At 38.9% G+C, this 17945-nt stretch overlaps 2 protein-coding genes across 3 annotated transcripts; one reads left to right on the forward strand and one right to left on the reverse strand.

Annotated features, from left to right (window-relative positions):
- Positions 1-4505: 4505 nt before the first annotated feature.
- On the reverse strand, positions 4506-7196 carry LOC112165898 (rust resistance kinase Lr10). Of its 2 annotated transcripts, XM_040506749.1 has the most exons (4): positions 6864-7196; positions 6278-6795; positions 5877-5909; positions 4506-5773 (listed from the first exon to the last, which is right to left on the reverse strand). In XM_040506749.1, the coding sequence occupies exons 2-4, from the start codon at positions 6417-6419 to the stop codon at positions 4725-4727; spliced, it is 1224 nt and encodes a 407-aa protein (XP_040362683.1). In that variant the 5' UTR covers positions 6420-6795; positions 6864-7196; the 3' UTR covers positions 4506-4724. The 2 variants fall into 2 exon arrangements, with proteins under 2 accessions (XP_040362683.1, XP_024158369.1); XM_024302601.2 differs by having other exon boundaries at positions 6278-6954.
- On the forward strand, positions 7079-10491 carry LOC112165897 (rust resistance kinase Lr10). Its single transcript, XM_024302600.2, has 5 exons — positions 7079-7219; positions 7365-8042; positions 8772-8816; positions 8925-9005; positions 9204-10491. Exons 1-5 carry the CDS (start codon positions 7159-7161, stop codon positions 10352-10354), a joined length of 2016 nt encoding a protein of 671 aa, XP_024158368.1. The 5' UTR covers positions 7079-7158; the 3' UTR covers positions 10355-10491.
- Positions 10492-17945: the final 7454 nt, after the last annotated feature.

Genomic DNA, 17945 nt, shown 5'->3' on the forward strand with positions numbered 1-17945 from the left:
TAAAATTTCTTGTTGAGCCATTGAACAATTTAACTGTAAATAATCATTCATAATAACACCAGAACCAATTTGAACAGAATTTTTAGAAATAAGAATTCCATTACTATCCATAACAAGTCTACAACTAGATTTTACTAAAAGAGAAACTGAAACCAAATTCCTTCTCATGGAAGGTACATAAAAAACATTGTCCAAAACTAACAATTTTTCTAATCCTAAATCGAGCTTTAAGGTTCCAATAGCCTTGACTGCCACTCTCATGCCATTGCCTACACACAGGTTCACTTTATCACTTTTTGGGATTCTCCTCCTTATGAATCCTTGCAAAGAATTAGTAATATGAATAGGTGAGCCTGAATCTATCCACCAAGACTGTGGTTCAACATTTATAAGATTAATTTCTAAAGAAAAAATTGTATTAGAAAAAATCTTACCCTTTTTGGCTAACCAATTTTTTTAGCCAGTGAAGTCATTTTTCATGTGTCCTACTCTTTTGCAAAAGTAGCACTTGAACCTAAATGGCCTGTTTTCCTTGGCCACTGCAGCTGTTGAACTCTTAGTTATGGCTTTGATAGGCTTGAGCTTATCCTGGGGCTTTTTCCTTTTAGACTTCTCAATGAGGTTAATGGTTGTAGCAGGTTCCTTTTCTTCCTTGATCCTAGATTCTTCATCCACACAGATGGATATAAGTTCATCTAGAGTCCAGTTTCCCTTTTGAGAGTTGTAACTGGTCCTAAGATGACTAAAACTGTTAGGCAAGGAATGTAGTGCATAATGCACTACCTGCTCATCCCTAACCCCCATCAAGAGCTCCTTGAGTCTTCCATTTATATTGATCATCTTCATAATATGCTCTCTAACTCCCCCTGAACCCATGTACTTCAAATCATGAAACTCCTTGGTTAGCCTAGCTGCTTCTGCCTTTTCACTTTCTTTAAACTTAGCACCTATGAGTTCTAGAAAATCTGATGCTAGCTCAGGCTCTTCTATACTTCCTCTGACAGTCTTGGACATAGAGGTACGAATGAGGTTCTTAGCCATTCTATTGGATCTATGCCACTTCTTGTAAAGGTCAGTTTCTTTCTTGGTGCTCTTTTCATTCAACTCTTCAGGCTTATCCTCAGTAAAGCAATAGTCTATATTCTCATGCATTCCCATATAGTTCTCTACAGAATCTAGCCAAGCTCTATAGTTGGTTCTAGTTAGCATCAAGACACTGTTCAAGTTCATGTATGAGTTACCTAAGGAGCAAAACAAAAAATTCATGTGAGTTCTCAATTTGTAAAGAAAATAACTTTAAGTTTTCTGTGTTTTATTAAGCTTTAAGCAACCTAAACAAAAACATAGAGAAAACCTAAACAAACCATACTTTCATTCATGTCAGTCCATAACAAAAATAATGTTAAGCAACACTTTTGAGCAGAAGCATAACATCCTGGAGCTCTTTATCAATATACCGTGTTCAATGAAAACAAGTTATCCAAAGAAATTTATCCACATCTTTAGACAGAAGAAAAATTTCTAAGTATCCGTATTTATTTTCATCAAGCATGCATATTGCTGTTTTGTATTCTAAAACCATACTTGACCACTTCTTTGGAAGATAAAACTGAAGCATAGTTTTAAAACACAAAACACAATTTCAGTTTTGTTACTCGATCAGGTACTTGATCAGTTACCTGACCAGTGACATGGTCAGTTGCCTGACCAGTTACATGGTTAGTTACCTGGTCAGTTACCTGACCAGTTACATGGTCAGTTACCTGGTCAGTTACCTGACCAGTTACATGGTCAGTTACCTGGTCAGTTACCTGATTAGTGTTTTCTGCCAACATCAATGAAGAATGCTTTGTGCATCATAATCACATATGCCAACAAAAAACCACAAAACTCATGAGCTTTTAACTTTATGTTCTACCCAAATTCATCCTTGTAAGAAAATTAAGCTCTTGCATCTGTCAACTGTAATAATGTGTAAACAATTTCTAGGAGATTTTTGTTCTTCATACAATTTTACACAATCACAGATACAATACCATATCATCAATCAATTCAACATGCATATTAAAGCATAACCAAATTGGTTCGATTCCAAGAACCCACAAAACAATCAAGAAATTGTAAATTTCATCCGGTCACCATCTACTCTAACCTAACGCACGCCGGGAATGCAACTAGTGTTCTTGAATACAATCAAAAACTCAATTATCATGCTATGAATCGAAATCAATTTCACAGAAAAACCTGTTTTTGCTTTTTCCCCAATTTGCTGCTAAAAATCACAATGGAAGCGTGAATTTAATAATTAACTAGATGCAGCAATCGACTTAAGTAACTTACCTTGATCAGGTACATGACCAGTTACTTGGTCAGTTACCTGACCAGTGACTTGGTCAGTTACCTGACCAGTTACATGGTTAGTTAACTGGTCAGTTACCTGACCAGTTACATGGTCAGTTACCTGATCAGTGTTTTCTGCCAACATCAATGAAGAATGCTTTGTGCATCATAATCACATATGCCAACAGAAAACCACAAAACTCATGAGCTTTTAACTTTATGTTCTACCCAGATTCATCCTTGTAAGAAAATTAAGCTCTTGCATCTGTCAACTGTAATAATGTGTAAACAATTTCTGGGAGATTTTTGTTCTTCATACAATTTTACACAATCACAAATACAATACCATATCATCAATCAATTCAACATCCATATTAAAGCATAACCAAATTGGTTCGATTCCAAGAACCCACAAAACAATCAAGAAATTGTAAATTTCATCCGGTCACCATCTACTCTAACCTAACGCATGCCGGGAATGCAACTAGTGTTCTTGAGTACAATCAAAAACTCAATTATCATGCTATGAATCGAAATCAATTTCACAGAAAAACCTGTTTTTGCTTTTTCCCCAATTTGGTGCTAAAAATCACAATGGAAGCGTGAATTTAATAATTAACCAGATGCAACAATCGACTTAAGTAACTTACCTTGATCAGGTACATGACCAGTTACCTGATCCGTAAAGCAAACCCCCCCCCCCCCCCCTTTTTTTTGTGTTTGTTTTGCAAAACCCTAAAACGATCTTGATGCCAAGCAAAAACTTCATTCATATTTGTGAGCAAATGCTTTGATACCAATTGTAAAAACCATATACATGCTCACAACATATGCACATCAATCATAAAAGGGATCAAGGCTTACCTTCAGCAATCACTGGCATGGATTCCATCTTATGCAGCTGCAAACACGAACACTGAATATGGCTTTATGTTACTTACCAACTTGCTTCTCAATGGACAGAACAATATGCAAAAAAGATCGGTAGTAATCAGGGACCAATTCATCTGTATATATATGAGACTTAAACCTCAAGAAGCTTCCCATTAAAGCATTCCTTGTCGGTTTAGGTTTCATTGTTAGATTCCTAATGTATCACAATCTTGTAGCCTTTCTTATAGACTAAGCAATGGATTACTATCCTTAATGAATTGATACACTGCTTCATTAAGTTACAAGTATTGATTTACAGTTTGTGTCCATGTTGAACTAGTTTTGACATTAAGCTAATTATCAATTTACTATATGTTAATGTGTGACAAGTCCATGTTGATTCTAACAAGATATGCTCTCAAGTCATCTGAGCCTCCTAATTCATACTCATATCCTCCACTAATTCAAGATATTATTTTTCTCTAGTCGGGGTTTAGGCTTAGTAAGTAGTGTAGATTTCTTCATAAAGAGAAATGTTGTTGCCAGTTAACCTTGCGTAACCAACGTTGGCCACTCTATAGAAAGATGCTTCTAACTTCCATAAATTTTCCCTGTGAGGCATGCCCATTATGTGTAAATTAAAGTGTAGGTTCTTCTTTGTTTCCTTCTTCTACTCTTTATCTTTTTAGTTGTACGTGAATTTGAGTGTTCAGTCTAATAAGTGCAATATTATTTCAAAGAAACTCTTATAGCCACGCCACTTCGTCTGGTAAATTCTTCTGAAATATGTCAATTCATGAATAAAAAGGAAAAGAGAAGGGCTTGCTTTTCTATTCGACTATTGCTAGAGTGATCACGATGGAGATATCAGGTCTTCTATTGATGCCAGTAATTTGATTTATCTTGAAGTTAATATTGACGTCGAAATAGACGAGTCCCTTGCACTTTGGCAGCCGTACGTGTTTGACATATTCTTGTTTAGGCAATCCATTATTGGGCATAGAGTCATCTGAACCCCTTACCACGTTCATTTTAATCGCATTCACTTATGTCCTATATATGTCAAGATATGTATAACTGTTTGAGAGTGACTTTGGAATGCCCAAAAGATGAAACGATAATGATTAAACACTTGTAGACCATTTGGCAAGAACAAATTAGAGTGCTTTTTGGAATTACCAAATCAATTAGAAGCACTTCCGAGAGAAGCACCGCAAAGATGTTCTGGTCAAACTTCATTTAGCAAAGTGACACCAAGTAAAAGCACTTCAATACTCTCAAATAGACCAAACTAAGAGATATATTCTGGTACAACTAAGAGAATTTCTCGTACTATATATTCGACCGCAACTAATTAACAAAATATATAATACTAGAAATCCATGCATGAAATTATTCAACAATTGACAGCAGTTTCTTAGTAGATCTGCTAATAATACATCACTATAACAATCTTATTCTGTTAACACCTAAGCTTGACTGGTTGCTCTTGCTGGCACATGAATTCTCATTCAACTCGAAGATGAAGTAAAGGCAAAAGGATTCGGAGGCATGGTCAAATTGTCACCTTCCCTTTTCAACATTTGAACAACTGTTTTCATGGAAGGACGGTCTATTGGATACCATTGGATGCACCATAGACCCACAACTGCAAGTTTCTTAGCAATTTCAACATTTCCTTCGTCCCCAATATGGATGCGAAGGTCATTCCCTTGTTCTAAGAGGTCATAGATCCATTCTGGGAAGTAGACTTGGCTGGTGGAGTCCTCCATGACTTTAAAATTCTTTCTGCCCCCCACCATTTCAAGAAGCAATGTTCCAAAACTATAGACATCTGCCTTATATGACACGTTACCAAAGTTCCTAGAGAAGACTTCTGGTGCAATGTAGCCCATGGTTCCCCTCGCTGCAGTCATGGATACGGCACTTTGATCCCTAGAGCACAACTTGGCTAAACCAAAATCGGAAACTTTTGGAGTGAAATCATGGTCTAGCAACACATTATGGGGTTTGATGTCAAAGTGGAGGATTTGTTGTTCACAACCTTGGTGAAGATATTCAATTCCTGTGGCTATACCTAAAGCAATATCTTGCAACTTATCCCAACCAAGGAACGAATTCTCATTATCTGCTGATGATAAGAAATTCTGGAGTGGACCATTTGGTAAGAATTCATAAACAAGACCTTGTATAAAGCCATCAGCACAGTAACCAACCAAGCGTACCACATTGACATGGTGGATTTGACCCATTATGCCCACTTCATTAATAAAATCTTCCCCATTCTCTTTTGAATTGTTGAGGATTTTCACAGCAACAAGTAATTTAGAGGAAACTCTACCTTTAAACACGGTTCCATAGGCCCCTTGACCTAGCTTTTCCTTGAACTGCTCTGTTATCCTCTTAATATCTGCATAAGAATATCTGCTTGGCTTAAGAGCTCTGTAGTCATCCAAAAATCTTTTAATTCTCAGCTGATTTTCTTCTTCTCTTTTAGAGCGATAGACACAGTTGATTATTGTCCCCGTCACCATAAGAATAATAAAAACTGTGCAAGAACCTGCAAAATATCACCTTCTGTGTAAGAACAAAAACATTCGAGCTAAAAACACAATACACCAATTGAGAGAAAAAAAGAGGAAAAAGAACTTCTGGATTCTCACCTAATATCTTTATAGTTGTTGGAGCTCCAAGGCCTGTAAAATTTGTTTAGAGTGAATAAGGACTTTGGTTGTTAAAACTAATTGACCCATATACACTAGCCGGTAAACCCGGCTTAAACCATAAACCCGGGCGGAAGGTACCCAAGCAAAAAGTCAAAAAACCACACATGGAGGGTAATTGGTGAAAAAAAAAAAAAAATTAATCTTCGCTTCACTTCTATATGTAATAGCAAATAATTTCATTTATAAAAGGCAAATTAATTAACTTCATTGTGCGCAGGACAACAGTAATTAATTTTCTGATAAACATTTATTTAAACTGTAAACTTTGATTGAACAGTATAATAAAATTGTCCCACCAACGAGTTTCTTGCAAAATTTCAGGTTTGGCAATTGTTTACCTTTCTCTAATCCGACCCAGGAGAGTTCAAAGCCATATGCTAGTTGTTTATATATGCCTTGACACGACTTGCTGTACTTGTCAGTGGGAGTGGGAGGGGGGACACAAGAGCCATGAGTGTTATTTTGCAGGACAACCCCCATTCAGCCGGACTCAAATCTTCTGGGTAGCCATCATCATCCAAGCGCCCAAGCATGAAATAAGAATACACTGTGGACAGGGATGAATCAGAGGAAGAGTGGATGCCAGTATTCTTGATGCATGGAGCTGTTTCAATGAAGAGGTCGGAAAAATTCATTTGATTTGTGCAGCTCAGGAAAATTAAAGGCACCGCTGTATACTGGTAACGTTCATCTCCATGTAAGTAGTATAATATGTAGTTATTATCAGAACTAATGTTGAAGGCAGTTAAAGGGTAAACTGGGTTGGAGAAGTAGTTGTCCTTGGTCCTGTGAACACCAGCATCCACGAGTCGGATCGTGTAGTTATTGTAATTGATTGCCTGTACGTAATATTTTCCTGAAAACAAGTGTAATACGGCATGATGAGATTGACTGGTACCGTCTGCCTCACAAGATAACTCATACCTCTGGTCGCCGCAGTGTCCAGGATCTCCTTGTAAACGAAATGGATAGCTTATGCTAATGTTGCCACAAGAAGGAGTACATTTGGAAGTAGCCGCGGAAGTTTGCGAACGACTTGAAAGCGGAAGAAAAAGAAGAGAAACTGTGTGAACAGCAAATAGGAGACTTGCTGTTCTAAACATGATCATAAAGGAGGGGAAGGAGAACAAGAACGAGAATGTTATTAATTAAGAACCTGTTGGTATTTGGAAGAAGAAAATGATCTAGTGATGACTGGTGTGCAATCTTCGTTGGGGATATGCTAGTCAAGTCAATGCTGAGCCACTTGATATATGTATGCATGCATCATTTCTGCGAAGGTGAGTAGGGCCCATATCTTCCAAAAAAGTCCTAACTGTACTATTGAGTTTTAGACAAAGAAGGAAGCTAGCTAGTAATCAGTTTCATCTTTGGAAATGCTTCTAACTATGAGTTTCTTCTTCTGGTTGCTCCTGATATTTGTAGAAGTAGATGTTGTGCATGGTGGAGTAGGTCTTGAAAATTGCACAGAAACAAGATGTAGCAGCGATGGCCCAGCTATCCAGTTCCCATTTCGACTTAAAGGTACGCAACCGGTCCATTGTGGTTACCAGGGCTTTGATCTTTCATGCACCAACGACAATCAGACACTGCTTGAGATGCCATCATCATCTAAGCTCTTTGTTAGTGAGATTGACTACATATCACAGGAAATTAAAGCATATAATCCTGAGCTTGATTGCTTGGACAGAGACATTTTCTACCACGGTTCTTCTTCTACCTTCAAATATGCAGGCAACGCAAGCTTGTTCAGTTGCCCACCATCAACTGTGAGAGATCAATATATTACACCATATCCCTACAACTACAATCGTTGTCTGGCAAGATTGAGCCCTTGCCATGGTAATCCAGGCAACCATATCTATGCTTATGCTATTGGGCTAGGTTGTTCTATTGATAACATACCCCTAGTGTCTTGTACCAAGGTGCATGACTACAAAGATGCTTTTGCATACCGAGATAATTTCTCATACATGTCTCTCCACTGGTCCATACCACCTTGTCAACATTGTGAAGAGAATGGCAAGCTATGTCGGCTGAAGAATGAATTCACAAATCAGACAGATCCTCAAACTCAATGCTTGGATGTACTCAAAGCCAAAGGTACCATTTATGCTTCACACATTAATGGTGGATAGATAATTCTGGTTCATTGCTTTTAAGTCAATACCCACAAGTGCAACATCGGATTGTCTGCCCTTTTCGGTAAATGTCCTTTGGATCCCTTTGTGGATCATCTCCGTTTTCTTTTCCTCTAGTTTTAGAGCTTCGTTGGCGGTGGAAGAGATTCTCCGTTCTGAGGTGATCTGCGATTTCGTATTTTTTATCTCTTGCACTAAGCTCTTTGGGTGTTCGTCGGTACAGTGACTGGCACCCCTCAAGTTTACCGGATGGAAATGTTTCATTCAAGTTTCTGCAGCTTCATCGCGGTGGCGCCGTCGTCTGTGGTGTTTTCTCTTAGCTACTGTGTGGCTTGGGTTGTGTTTATTTGGGCATGCCTGGTTTGGACCACAATCCTGGTTTGGGCCTGTGGTCTTTCTTTCCTTTTGTTTGTTGGTTGGCCCATTTATTAGGTTATGAGTTCTCAGTTTCTTTGCAAAAAAGAAAGAGAAAAAAAAATCTCAAATTAAGGAAGAACTATAAATGCAAACAACGCTGCATGATTTGGAGAATCGTAACATGCACAGATTTAGACTTCCTAATGAATAGCTGTTTAGATTTTTCTCTTAAACTGACATAATAAAATTTAAAAAATGCTGTATTAAATGAATGTATTGAACTATAATTTTTGACAAATTAAGTAAGCTAATGTCATTGCTTTCTTCTGTACAGACACTTGGTTGGTGAAGATCATCAGATCCTTAATCCATAAATTCAGTGAGTAGAGTGGCTTATAATATAAACTTTTGTCAAACTTTATTTCAATTTATCTTTATCTAACTACCTTAGTCATTGTGTGATGAATTTTTTTCACCTCTATTGCAGAGTACTCATTTGATCTGGGTAATCATTTCTACCGCGATAGGGTTTACCAGCAGCTTAAGATCTGTGTGGCCGTTTACAGTGGTAAGAGACTCTTGTAGATCACTAAAAAGTAAACACATGAAAAATAAAATATTCAATTTTCGTGAACCAATTAATAAAAATTGATGATTCTATGACAATGGATTTGGAGAGGAATAATATTTACCAAGGAAGATGTTAATAATGTTGGAGCAATCACTAAATATCCTTCTCATGGATTACATTTTCTGAACCACACAGGAGTGTTCCAAGCAGTGAAACTGTCATTTGGCCTTCCATTTCTAACTGCATTACTAATATACAAATGGCGAAAGAGGCACTTCTCAATGTATGACAATATAGAAGACTTTCTGCAGAGTAACAATAATCTCATGCCAATAAGGTACTCCTACTCAGAAATCAAAAAGATGGCTAGCGGATTCAAGGACAAATTGGGTGAAGGAGGCTTTGGCACCGTGTACAAGGCAAAGCTCCGCAGTGGTCGCCTTGTGGCCATCAAGATGTTGAGTAAGTCCAAAACTAATGGGCAAGATTTTATCAATGAGGTTGCTACTATAGGAAGGATTCACCATGTTAACGTGGTGCGACTTATCGGCTTTTGTGTTGACCGTTCAAACCGTGCACTTGTTTATGATTTCATGTCAAATGGCTCTCTTGACAAGCACATTTTTTCTCAGCAAGGTGCTATCTCCTTAAGCTGTGAGAAAATATTTGAGATTGCAGTTGGAGTGGCTCGTGGAATCCAATATCTCCATCAAGGATGCGGCATGCGAATTTTGCATTTTGACCTCAAGCCTCACAACATTCTTCTTGACGAGAATTTTACTGCCAAGGTTTCTGATTTTGGATTAGCAAGGCTATACCCATTGGATAACAGCACTGTATCTTTGACTGCAGCAAGAGGAACCATAGGATATATGGCTCCAGAGTTATTCTACAAAAACATTGGAGGTGTATCATACAAAGCGGATGTGTATAGTTTTGGAATGTTAATGTTGGAAATGGCTGGTAGAAGGAAGAACTTGAATGCAGCCATAGATCATTCAAGCGAATTTAGCCAAATGTACTTTCCTACATGGGTTTCTGATCAATTGAATCAAGGGAAGGAGATCGAAATAGGAGATGCCACTGAAGATGAAATGAAAATCATAAAGAAGATGATCATAGTGGCATTGTGGTGCATACAAATGAAGCCTATTGAACGCCCTTCAATGAGCAAAGTAGTAGAAATGCTTGAAGGAGAAATTGAGAGCCTCCAAATACCTCCAAAGCCTTTCTTATATCCACAGCAAATACCAGAAGATGATGTCGAGGACAATTTAAGTACTACATGTGCATCAAGAATGACAGAATCTACAGAGATCATCAATTTGATTGCAGATGGAAATTAAGTGATTTTGTATGTGTCAATATGTGATGTTAGGGCCATGAAATTTCTCTATAAATTTGATAGCTTAAAAACATTTTAAGTTTGAATTAATGTACGAATACAATTAAACTTGCTTTTGATTGCTGTCTTGAACTCCTGATATGCAAATACAATATTTCAAAGTATGAGAAATAAGATTTAGTTGGTTCATTGCTTTGTGAATTATGAGAATTATAAAATATTTTGCCATTTCTTGGTATGCTTGAAAATGGGTTCACCAGAATGAGTAATGCTTTGCATAGGCAATTTTGGCTTGGAATATACTACGAATTGGGAAGCTAATATTGGTTCAGTGACAAAAGTTGTGGCATATTAAGTCTGAGGTGTGTTTTGGGAGCTCACTGTTAGATTCCAATTACAGGGCATTGGTGATTTTGACTGTGTAATATGAGAATCAAATCCTTACAAGATTGGTTTTGAGGTATCAAAATATCAATGGTGTTTTAGGTTTTATTGCCATATGGCTGTCCTAAGCCTTTTAATGCCATAGAATACCGGTTTTGCAAAGATTCAGAAGCAGATAACACAATCTATTTTTATCCTAGTCATGGAAAACTAACAATGGAAACACAAAGAAACAATACTTGACACTGTAATTGCTTTGAAATGGCAATACTACTCGCAGCAGTCAACATTGGCTTATGACCATCCAAGACTCCAAAGTTAAGTTCAGTAGTCTGAATCTGCTTCTGATTTTTCTCCTTTTCTGCAATAAATCGAAATCTTATTGTGAACATGAGAGCATAGATGTAGAAACCGGAAAAACAAGGTAAGAACCAACTGAAGAGAGATTGCTTTTCACAAACCCATTCCAGTTCCACAATTTGGGCAGAAGGAATTCGATGGCAAACTTGGGGTCTCCTCATTTACCGCTGGTGCCCGACTTTTATCCACAATTTGGTAAGTTGGGCAATTATCTTTTATGTAGGGTTATAAACTTTTTTGAGTTGAAGGAGGTTAATCTTTATCGGTAATCAAACAAAACTTAGGGTACAGGCATATCAGCCTCTATTACATCATAAAGAATCAGACCAAATAAACCTTTGATCATTAGATGAAGCATAAGTTGCCACCATATGTGCAGCTTTATTTGCTTCTCTTCTAGCGTTCACCACCTTGGAATTAGGCAGAAAGGCCAAATCCACACTTATATCTTCATAAAGTCTCCCAAGAGCAGAGGTATTTGTAGTGGTAGTCTGACAAAGCTGTTGTTTCAAGCCCAAGCAATCAGTTTCAAACAAAGCCGGATGAAGAGCTTTAGTCAACACATAACTCACTGCTTCCTTACAGGCTATTAGTTCTGCATGTTCAGCAGATTGAACATTGGCAATGGCTGTTCCCACTGCCCCCAAGAAAGTACCACTAGCATCTCGAATAACAAAGCCTATTGCAGCCTTACCTGAGCCCCGATTATAAGCCCCATCGAAATTTACCTTTAGCCAACCTTGTGGAGGAACTTTCCACGTAAGAACTCTCCCCAGATTCTGGGACAATTGTAGCTTCGAATTAAGGAAGATAAAACTGCTCAACCTTGCAGCTGACAAAAGAGCAATATCACTAGATGAAGTAGCTTTGTTCTCCCAAACCCTAGCATTCCTCTCCTTCCAAACACCCCAAATAAAAAACAACAATTGAGTGAAAGCAGTTTTAGGAAGCTTCTCTGAACAGTAACAAAGCCAACTAAGGGCATCAAGCTGATCAGTCTCCATTCCAAAGCAGCCACTGTTTATCGCAGAATGCGAAGCCATCACCTCCCTTGTAAAAGGACAATTACAGCAGAGATGAATGATAGTTTCATCCTCTCCAGTACATAGTACACAAGTTTGTGAATCCAACACAACTTGCTTGGAAGCAAGTCTATCAAAAGTAGGAAGAATATTATGACATATCTTCCAAGCATTAACCTTAGCTGAATTCGGCATTTTAGCATTCCAAATCTTCTTGCACACTCCTCTATTAGAGACAACATATGGAGGCAAAACAGATGCAGTTTTCGAGAAAGCAAAACGATAGGCAGACTTCACAGTAAACATACCTTTCTTTTCGAATTGCCATGTTATTCTGTCATCAGGTCTTCTACTACTCAAAGGGATGGATAAAATTGCCTCGGCCTCTGATGAAATAAAGGATGAACGTACCTTTTGCTCATCCCAAAGGTTAGGGAGCACAATAAAATCGCTCACCAACGCCGAGTCATTCTGCAGTCCAATCGGTTCTTGTGGTTTGAGAGCCGGCAAAGAAGGAATCCAATCATCCTTCCACACTGACACATTTGTACCAGTCCCAATCTGCCACATCGAACCTGCTTGGAGCATCTCTCTTGTAGCAAAAATGCTATGCCAAGACTATGATGGGGTTGCATGCTCACTTGCACTCCAAAAATTACCTTCAGGAAAATACTGAGCTTTATACAATTTGGCAATCAAGGAATCCGGGTTGGAAGCCACCCTCCATGCTTGTTTAGCAAGCATTGACATGTTATACTCTGACAAGCTTCGAAATCCCAAACTCCTGCCTCCTTTGCATGACACAAGTCGTCCCACTTTTTCCAGTGGATCTTACGCTTATCTGTAGTGCTTCCCCACCAAAACCTTGCACACATCTGTTCCAAATCCTCACAAAAATTCTTGGTAAGCTGAAAAAAACTCATAGCATGATTAGGCAATGCTTGTGCAACAACACGGATAAAAATATGTTTCCCCGCTCCACTTAATAACTTCCTTTGCCAGTGCTTTAATTTCTCAGCAAGTCTATCCCAAATAAATTCAAAGGTAGCCATTTTCTTTCGCCCTACGTAAGTAGGCAATCCTGGATACCTTTCATGGGACTCCACAATCTCCACTCCTAGCAAATTAGCCACAGATTCCTGGTCTACCTTCACCACATTTTTGCTAAACACCACTGAACTCTTATGGAAATTAACTACCTGGCCAGAAGCTCTACCATATGTCTCAATGAGATCTTGAATCTGAAAGCAAGCCTCTGGATTAGCTTGAGCATACAACATACTATCATCTGCAAATAAAAGATGATTTACAGAAGGAGCATTCCGACAAATAGCAATCCCTGGCAGTAGTCTCAAACGTTGCTTGTGTTGCAATAAAGCATAAAAACCTTCTGCTCCAATCAAGAAGAGGTAGGGTGAAAGGGGGTCTCCTTGCCTCAACCCTCTAGAATGAATCACCAATCCTCTAGGTTTACCTCTGACTAGAAAAGAATATCTGACAGAACTCACTCACTGCATGACAATTTCGATCCAATTATGATCAAATCCAAATCTCAGCATTACCTTACATAAGAAGACCCATTCCATACGATCATAGGCCTTACTAAGGTCCAGTTTCAAAGCCATATAACCTTGCAGCCCTTCTCTCTTACTATGAACAAAATGAGCTACTTTGTTATCTACTAATATGTTGTCTGTGATCAAACGTCCAGGCACAAAGGCACTCTGGAAAGGTGATATAATCTCAGGTAAAAAAACTTACAACCTATTTGCAATTACCTTAGAGCAGAGCTTATAAATCACATTGCATAGTGCGATAGGTCTCAAGTCCCCCATTATCTTAGGCTGCTTCACTTTAGGAATCAAAGATATATATGTAAAATTAATTTGCTTCAACAATGCTCCTGTATGCAAGAAGTTTTGAACAGCCTCAGTAACATCTCTTCCAGTAGACTCCCAATAATGTTGGAAGAATAACGGAGGCATTCCATCAGGACAAGGGGATTTGTTGGATACATTTGGAACAAAGCCACTCTCACTTCCTCCTCAGTGTACGGTGCACACAACTTTTGATTCATATCATTGGTAACACTAGGTTGAATTGCTGCCAAAGTTCTCTCCACTGCCTCTGCATCAAGAGCAGTGGCAGTAAACATCTTTGAAAAATAATCAGTCACCACCTTCTCCATGTCGTCATCATCATCTCTCCAAGTTCCAGCAGAATCAAAGAGCCCAATCAGATTATTCTTCCTCTTTCGGTTAGCAGCTTTTCTATGAAAGAAACTGGAGTTCCTATCCCCCTCTTGTAACCATGTCACCTTAGCACGCTATTTCCAAAAGGCTTCCTCTTGAGATAGCAAATCCGATAAAGAGGCCATCAAGGTACGCTTCTCATCATAGGACTCCACTGTTAGAGTCTCATTCATCAAAACCTCTAGTCTACTCCTCACCTCCATCATCTATTGTTGACGAAGTTGAAAAGTATTTTGCTGCCAAGTCTCCAAAGCCTGTCTAGTGCTTATTATCCTCCGGGTTAGGGTATACATAGGTGCTCCCATGAATTCAGCCTGCCAATTAGCCAACACCAATGGGTCACATTCTTCATGTTGTAACCAAAAGGACTCAAACTTGAATCTATGTCTTTTTGGTCGTTTAGGTAAAGGCATGCTACTTGCTTGCAATAGAATAGGAGAATGATCTGAGTCACTAGAAGGCAGATTCCTAACCCTAGAAAACCCGAAAATGTCAGTCCAGGTAGCCGTGCCAACTACTCTATCTAATCTCAGTTGAGTCTCCGAATTCCACCATGTCATCTTTGCACCTTGAAAGCCTAAATCAACCAGATCACTATACCCCAGAGCATCTCTAAAACCTCTCATTTGACGCTTGGACGTACAGGACCATTTAATTTCTCACTGCTGTTCAAAATCTCATTGAAATCTCCTATGATAACCCAAGGTAGAGAATCCAAATCACATAAATCCCGGATCAACTGCCATGATAAATCCCGCTCGCAGGTACGAGCATATCCATAGAAACCCGTTAGCCTCTAACGTGGTTCCACCGGTCCAGATCGTACCTCCATATCAATATGGTGAGCCGACGATGTTCGAACCAGAATCTCCACATCATCTGTCCAGAAGAGCCCTAACCCTCCGAATTGTCCTTCACTCAAAACTTCTTTTGAATGAGCAAACCTTAGTTCCTTATGTAGTGTCTTAAACTCCTGCATCTGACTGATCTTTGTTTCCATGAGGAAAACGATTTGTGGCTGATTTTGAGCGACCAAGTCCCTCAAAGCCCTAGTTGTCGTGGTATTGCAGATCCCCCTGCAATTCCAACTCAAAATATCCATGAAGGATGGATGGTAGATAGTACTTCTCACAGAGAGAAGAAACCCTAGTCGCACTCGACTAGGTCACAGAGAAGAATCTTAAACAATCGCTATCCAATATCCTCTTTTAGGGTTATAAACTTATATATAATCAAAGAATGGGACAATCTAAACTCGGGTATTGTCTTTTTACCCCATTTTTCAGTAGTATATTTGTCTCTTCTCTCACTTTATAATAATAAAAACAATTGATATCAAAAATGGTCCTCAAACTGATATCCGGACTATTATCATGCTAATGGAATGTTCTCTCTTTCATTATATTTATCTGTAGAACTGCGATTATTTTCAACTGGGCAACACAGATTGTTCTTGTGGGTGCTGTTGAGGGCTATCACATTGCCAGAGTACCTCTTGGAGCGTTCATTGAGCCACTGCACCCAGGAGACAGCTTTGATCCATCAGAGCTTGTAGACAATTAACCCTGAATAATTTGCAAAGCTTGTGGTAAAGAGCTTGAGCTTGCAAAGTTTGGCATCTTGGTGCAGGCCATTATAACCTAGCCTTTTCATCTTCCCATATGTCCATTTTGAATGAATAAGATTAGCATTTAACTGGTTCATGATTAGTAAACCCCCGCTGCCCGTCCCTAATAAGAGAGCAATGAACAGCTCATGTACGAGCTAGCATTTGCAGAATGGTAGATCACCAATAATTGATTTCATCTCCACTCCAAGATTAGCAAGGGCGTCAGCCACTCAATTTTCTGGATTGACTAGCTCAAAAGTTCTCTCCTTGTAAACAGGTCACTTCAAGTGAAAATCTTAACAAATGGCAAAACGGCAAGGAAAACCAGCCAAGAAAAACAATTTGTGCTTCTTTCCACAGCAGCATAGAGGATATCGATATTAGTTTAGTAGAGTACTCATTTATCTCAAGCTATCACAACGACGATCATTTGGTATCACTTAACACATAAACGAGTAGATTATAACTCCAAGGCAGAAATAAATCAAGAACATCTCTGTCCCAAATCTCAACTTTACCTTCAGGGAGTATAATTTGCAGATTGAAACCTTTAAGCTCCTATTTTCAACCTCGCAGCAGCTCTTGGAACTCTTTTTCAAACCCGACTGATGGTGAACTAAAGATTTGATGCCAGCAAGTCAGCAACCCAGCAAGTTCCCAAATCCAGTTCCCAATCGTGGTCAACCCTCATCTACGGAAGCAGTCAAGCCAGAAGCGAACCAAGAAGAACAGGAAAAGTCGCTGGTGTCGATAACATATTCGAACCCGAAACCAACCCAGAAATGCATATGGGTAAAAATCAATCGGTTTTGAAAAACTAATTAGACTAACGTATAGAGCGTGACAAGAGGAGTAAGATTCATACCACATGCAGCTCAATTGGTGCCCAGAGTCGCCGAAATTTGCAGAAAACCCGCAGGAGAAACTCAGAGCTTTTGGTCGTCGATTCTCAGTCCACGATCGACGATTGGACAAACGGAGACCCCCGGCGTGACAGTGACAACGAGAAGAGAGAATGCGACTGGTGCGCCGGCCGGAGGTGACTTGACGACGGAGATACGACCGGGTCACTAACCTGGTAGTCGGGTCCAGTTTCTGGGTCAAAGAACTCTGATCCCCTCTCGACCTCCTCTCCAAATTACAGCACCTGTACCATTTAAGCCGCTTGAAATTGTTAGAATCAACATGGACTTGTCACACATTAACATATAGTAAATTGATAATTAGCTTAATGTCAAAACTAGTTCAACATGGACACAAACTGTAAATCAATATTGTAACTTAATGAAAGAGTATCAATTCATTAAGTTAAGTAATCCTATTCTTAGTCTGCAAGAAAGACTACAATGATGTGATACATTAAGAATCTAACTAGGAAACCTAATCCGATAAGGAATGCTTTAATGGGAAGCTTCTTGAGGGTTAAGTCACCTATATAAATAAGATGAACTTGGTCCCTGTTACCACCATGTTTTTGCATATTGTTCTGTCCATTCAGAAGCAAGTTGGTAAGTAACAGAAGGCCATCTTCAAGTGATCGTTGTTGTGCAGCTGCAAAGATGGAATCCATGCCTGTGATTGCTGAAGGTAAGCTTTAGTCCTTTTGTGATTGTTGTTGAGCTTGTATGCATATGATTGTGAGCATGTATATAGTTTTACAATTGGTATCAAAGCATAGGCTCACAAATATGAATTCAGTTTTTTCTTGGCATGAAAATCATTTTAGGGTTTTGCAAAACTAAAAAAAGGGTTTTTTCTTTACTGGTCAAGTAACTGATCAGGTACCTGATCAAGGTAAGTTACTTAATCTAGGCCCAGTCATAGCACGTGAGCTATCCAAGCCCAAACCCGACCAAAACATGAAGAACAGGTGACCGTTGTATCACAACGGTTAGTTTTTGATCAAGATGAAGGTTTGGGACTGGATACGGAAAAGCGCGAGATGTTTTCATCTCGAGAAGGGAT

This window comes from Rosa chinensis, chromosome 5 (assembly GCF_002994745.2).
Source record: "Rosa chinensis cultivar Old Blush chromosome 5, RchiOBHm-V2, whole genome shotgun sequence".
In the NCBI taxonomy this organism is placed as follows: Eukaryota; Viridiplantae; Streptophyta; class Magnoliopsida; order Rosales; family Rosaceae; genus Rosa; species Rosa chinensis.

What these genes read in the sequence shown, in the direction of transcription:
- LOC112165897 (XM_024302600.2), top strand. Translation starts at nt 7,159, where the DNA reads ATGCTAGTCAAGTCAATGCTGAGCCACTTGATATATGTATGCATGCAT. An exon ending in CATGCATCATTTCTGCGAAG is followed by an intron (nt 7,220 to 7,364) that starts GTGAGTAGGGCC and finishes TGATATTTGTAG; the next exon opens with AAGTAGATGTTGTGCATGGT. An exon ending in GGATGTACTCAAAGCCAAAG is followed by an intron (nt 8,043 to 8,771) that starts GTACCATTTATG and finishes TCTTCTGTACAG; the next exon opens with ACACTTGGTTGGTGAAGATC.
- LOC112165898 (XM_040506749.1), bottom strand. Translation starts at nt 6,419, where the DNA reads ATGGGGGTTGTCCTGCAAAATAACACTCATGGCTCTTGTGTCCCCCCT. An exon ending in CTGGGTCGGATTAGAGAAAG is followed by an intron (nt 5,910 to 6,277) that starts GTAAACAATTGC and finishes CAAATTTTACAG; the next exon opens with GCCTTGGAGCTCCAACAACT. An exon ending in AACAACTATAAAGATATTAG is followed by an intron (nt 5,774 to 5,876) that starts GTGAGAATCCAG and finishes GATATTTTGCAG; the next exon opens with GTTCTTGCACAGTTTTTATT.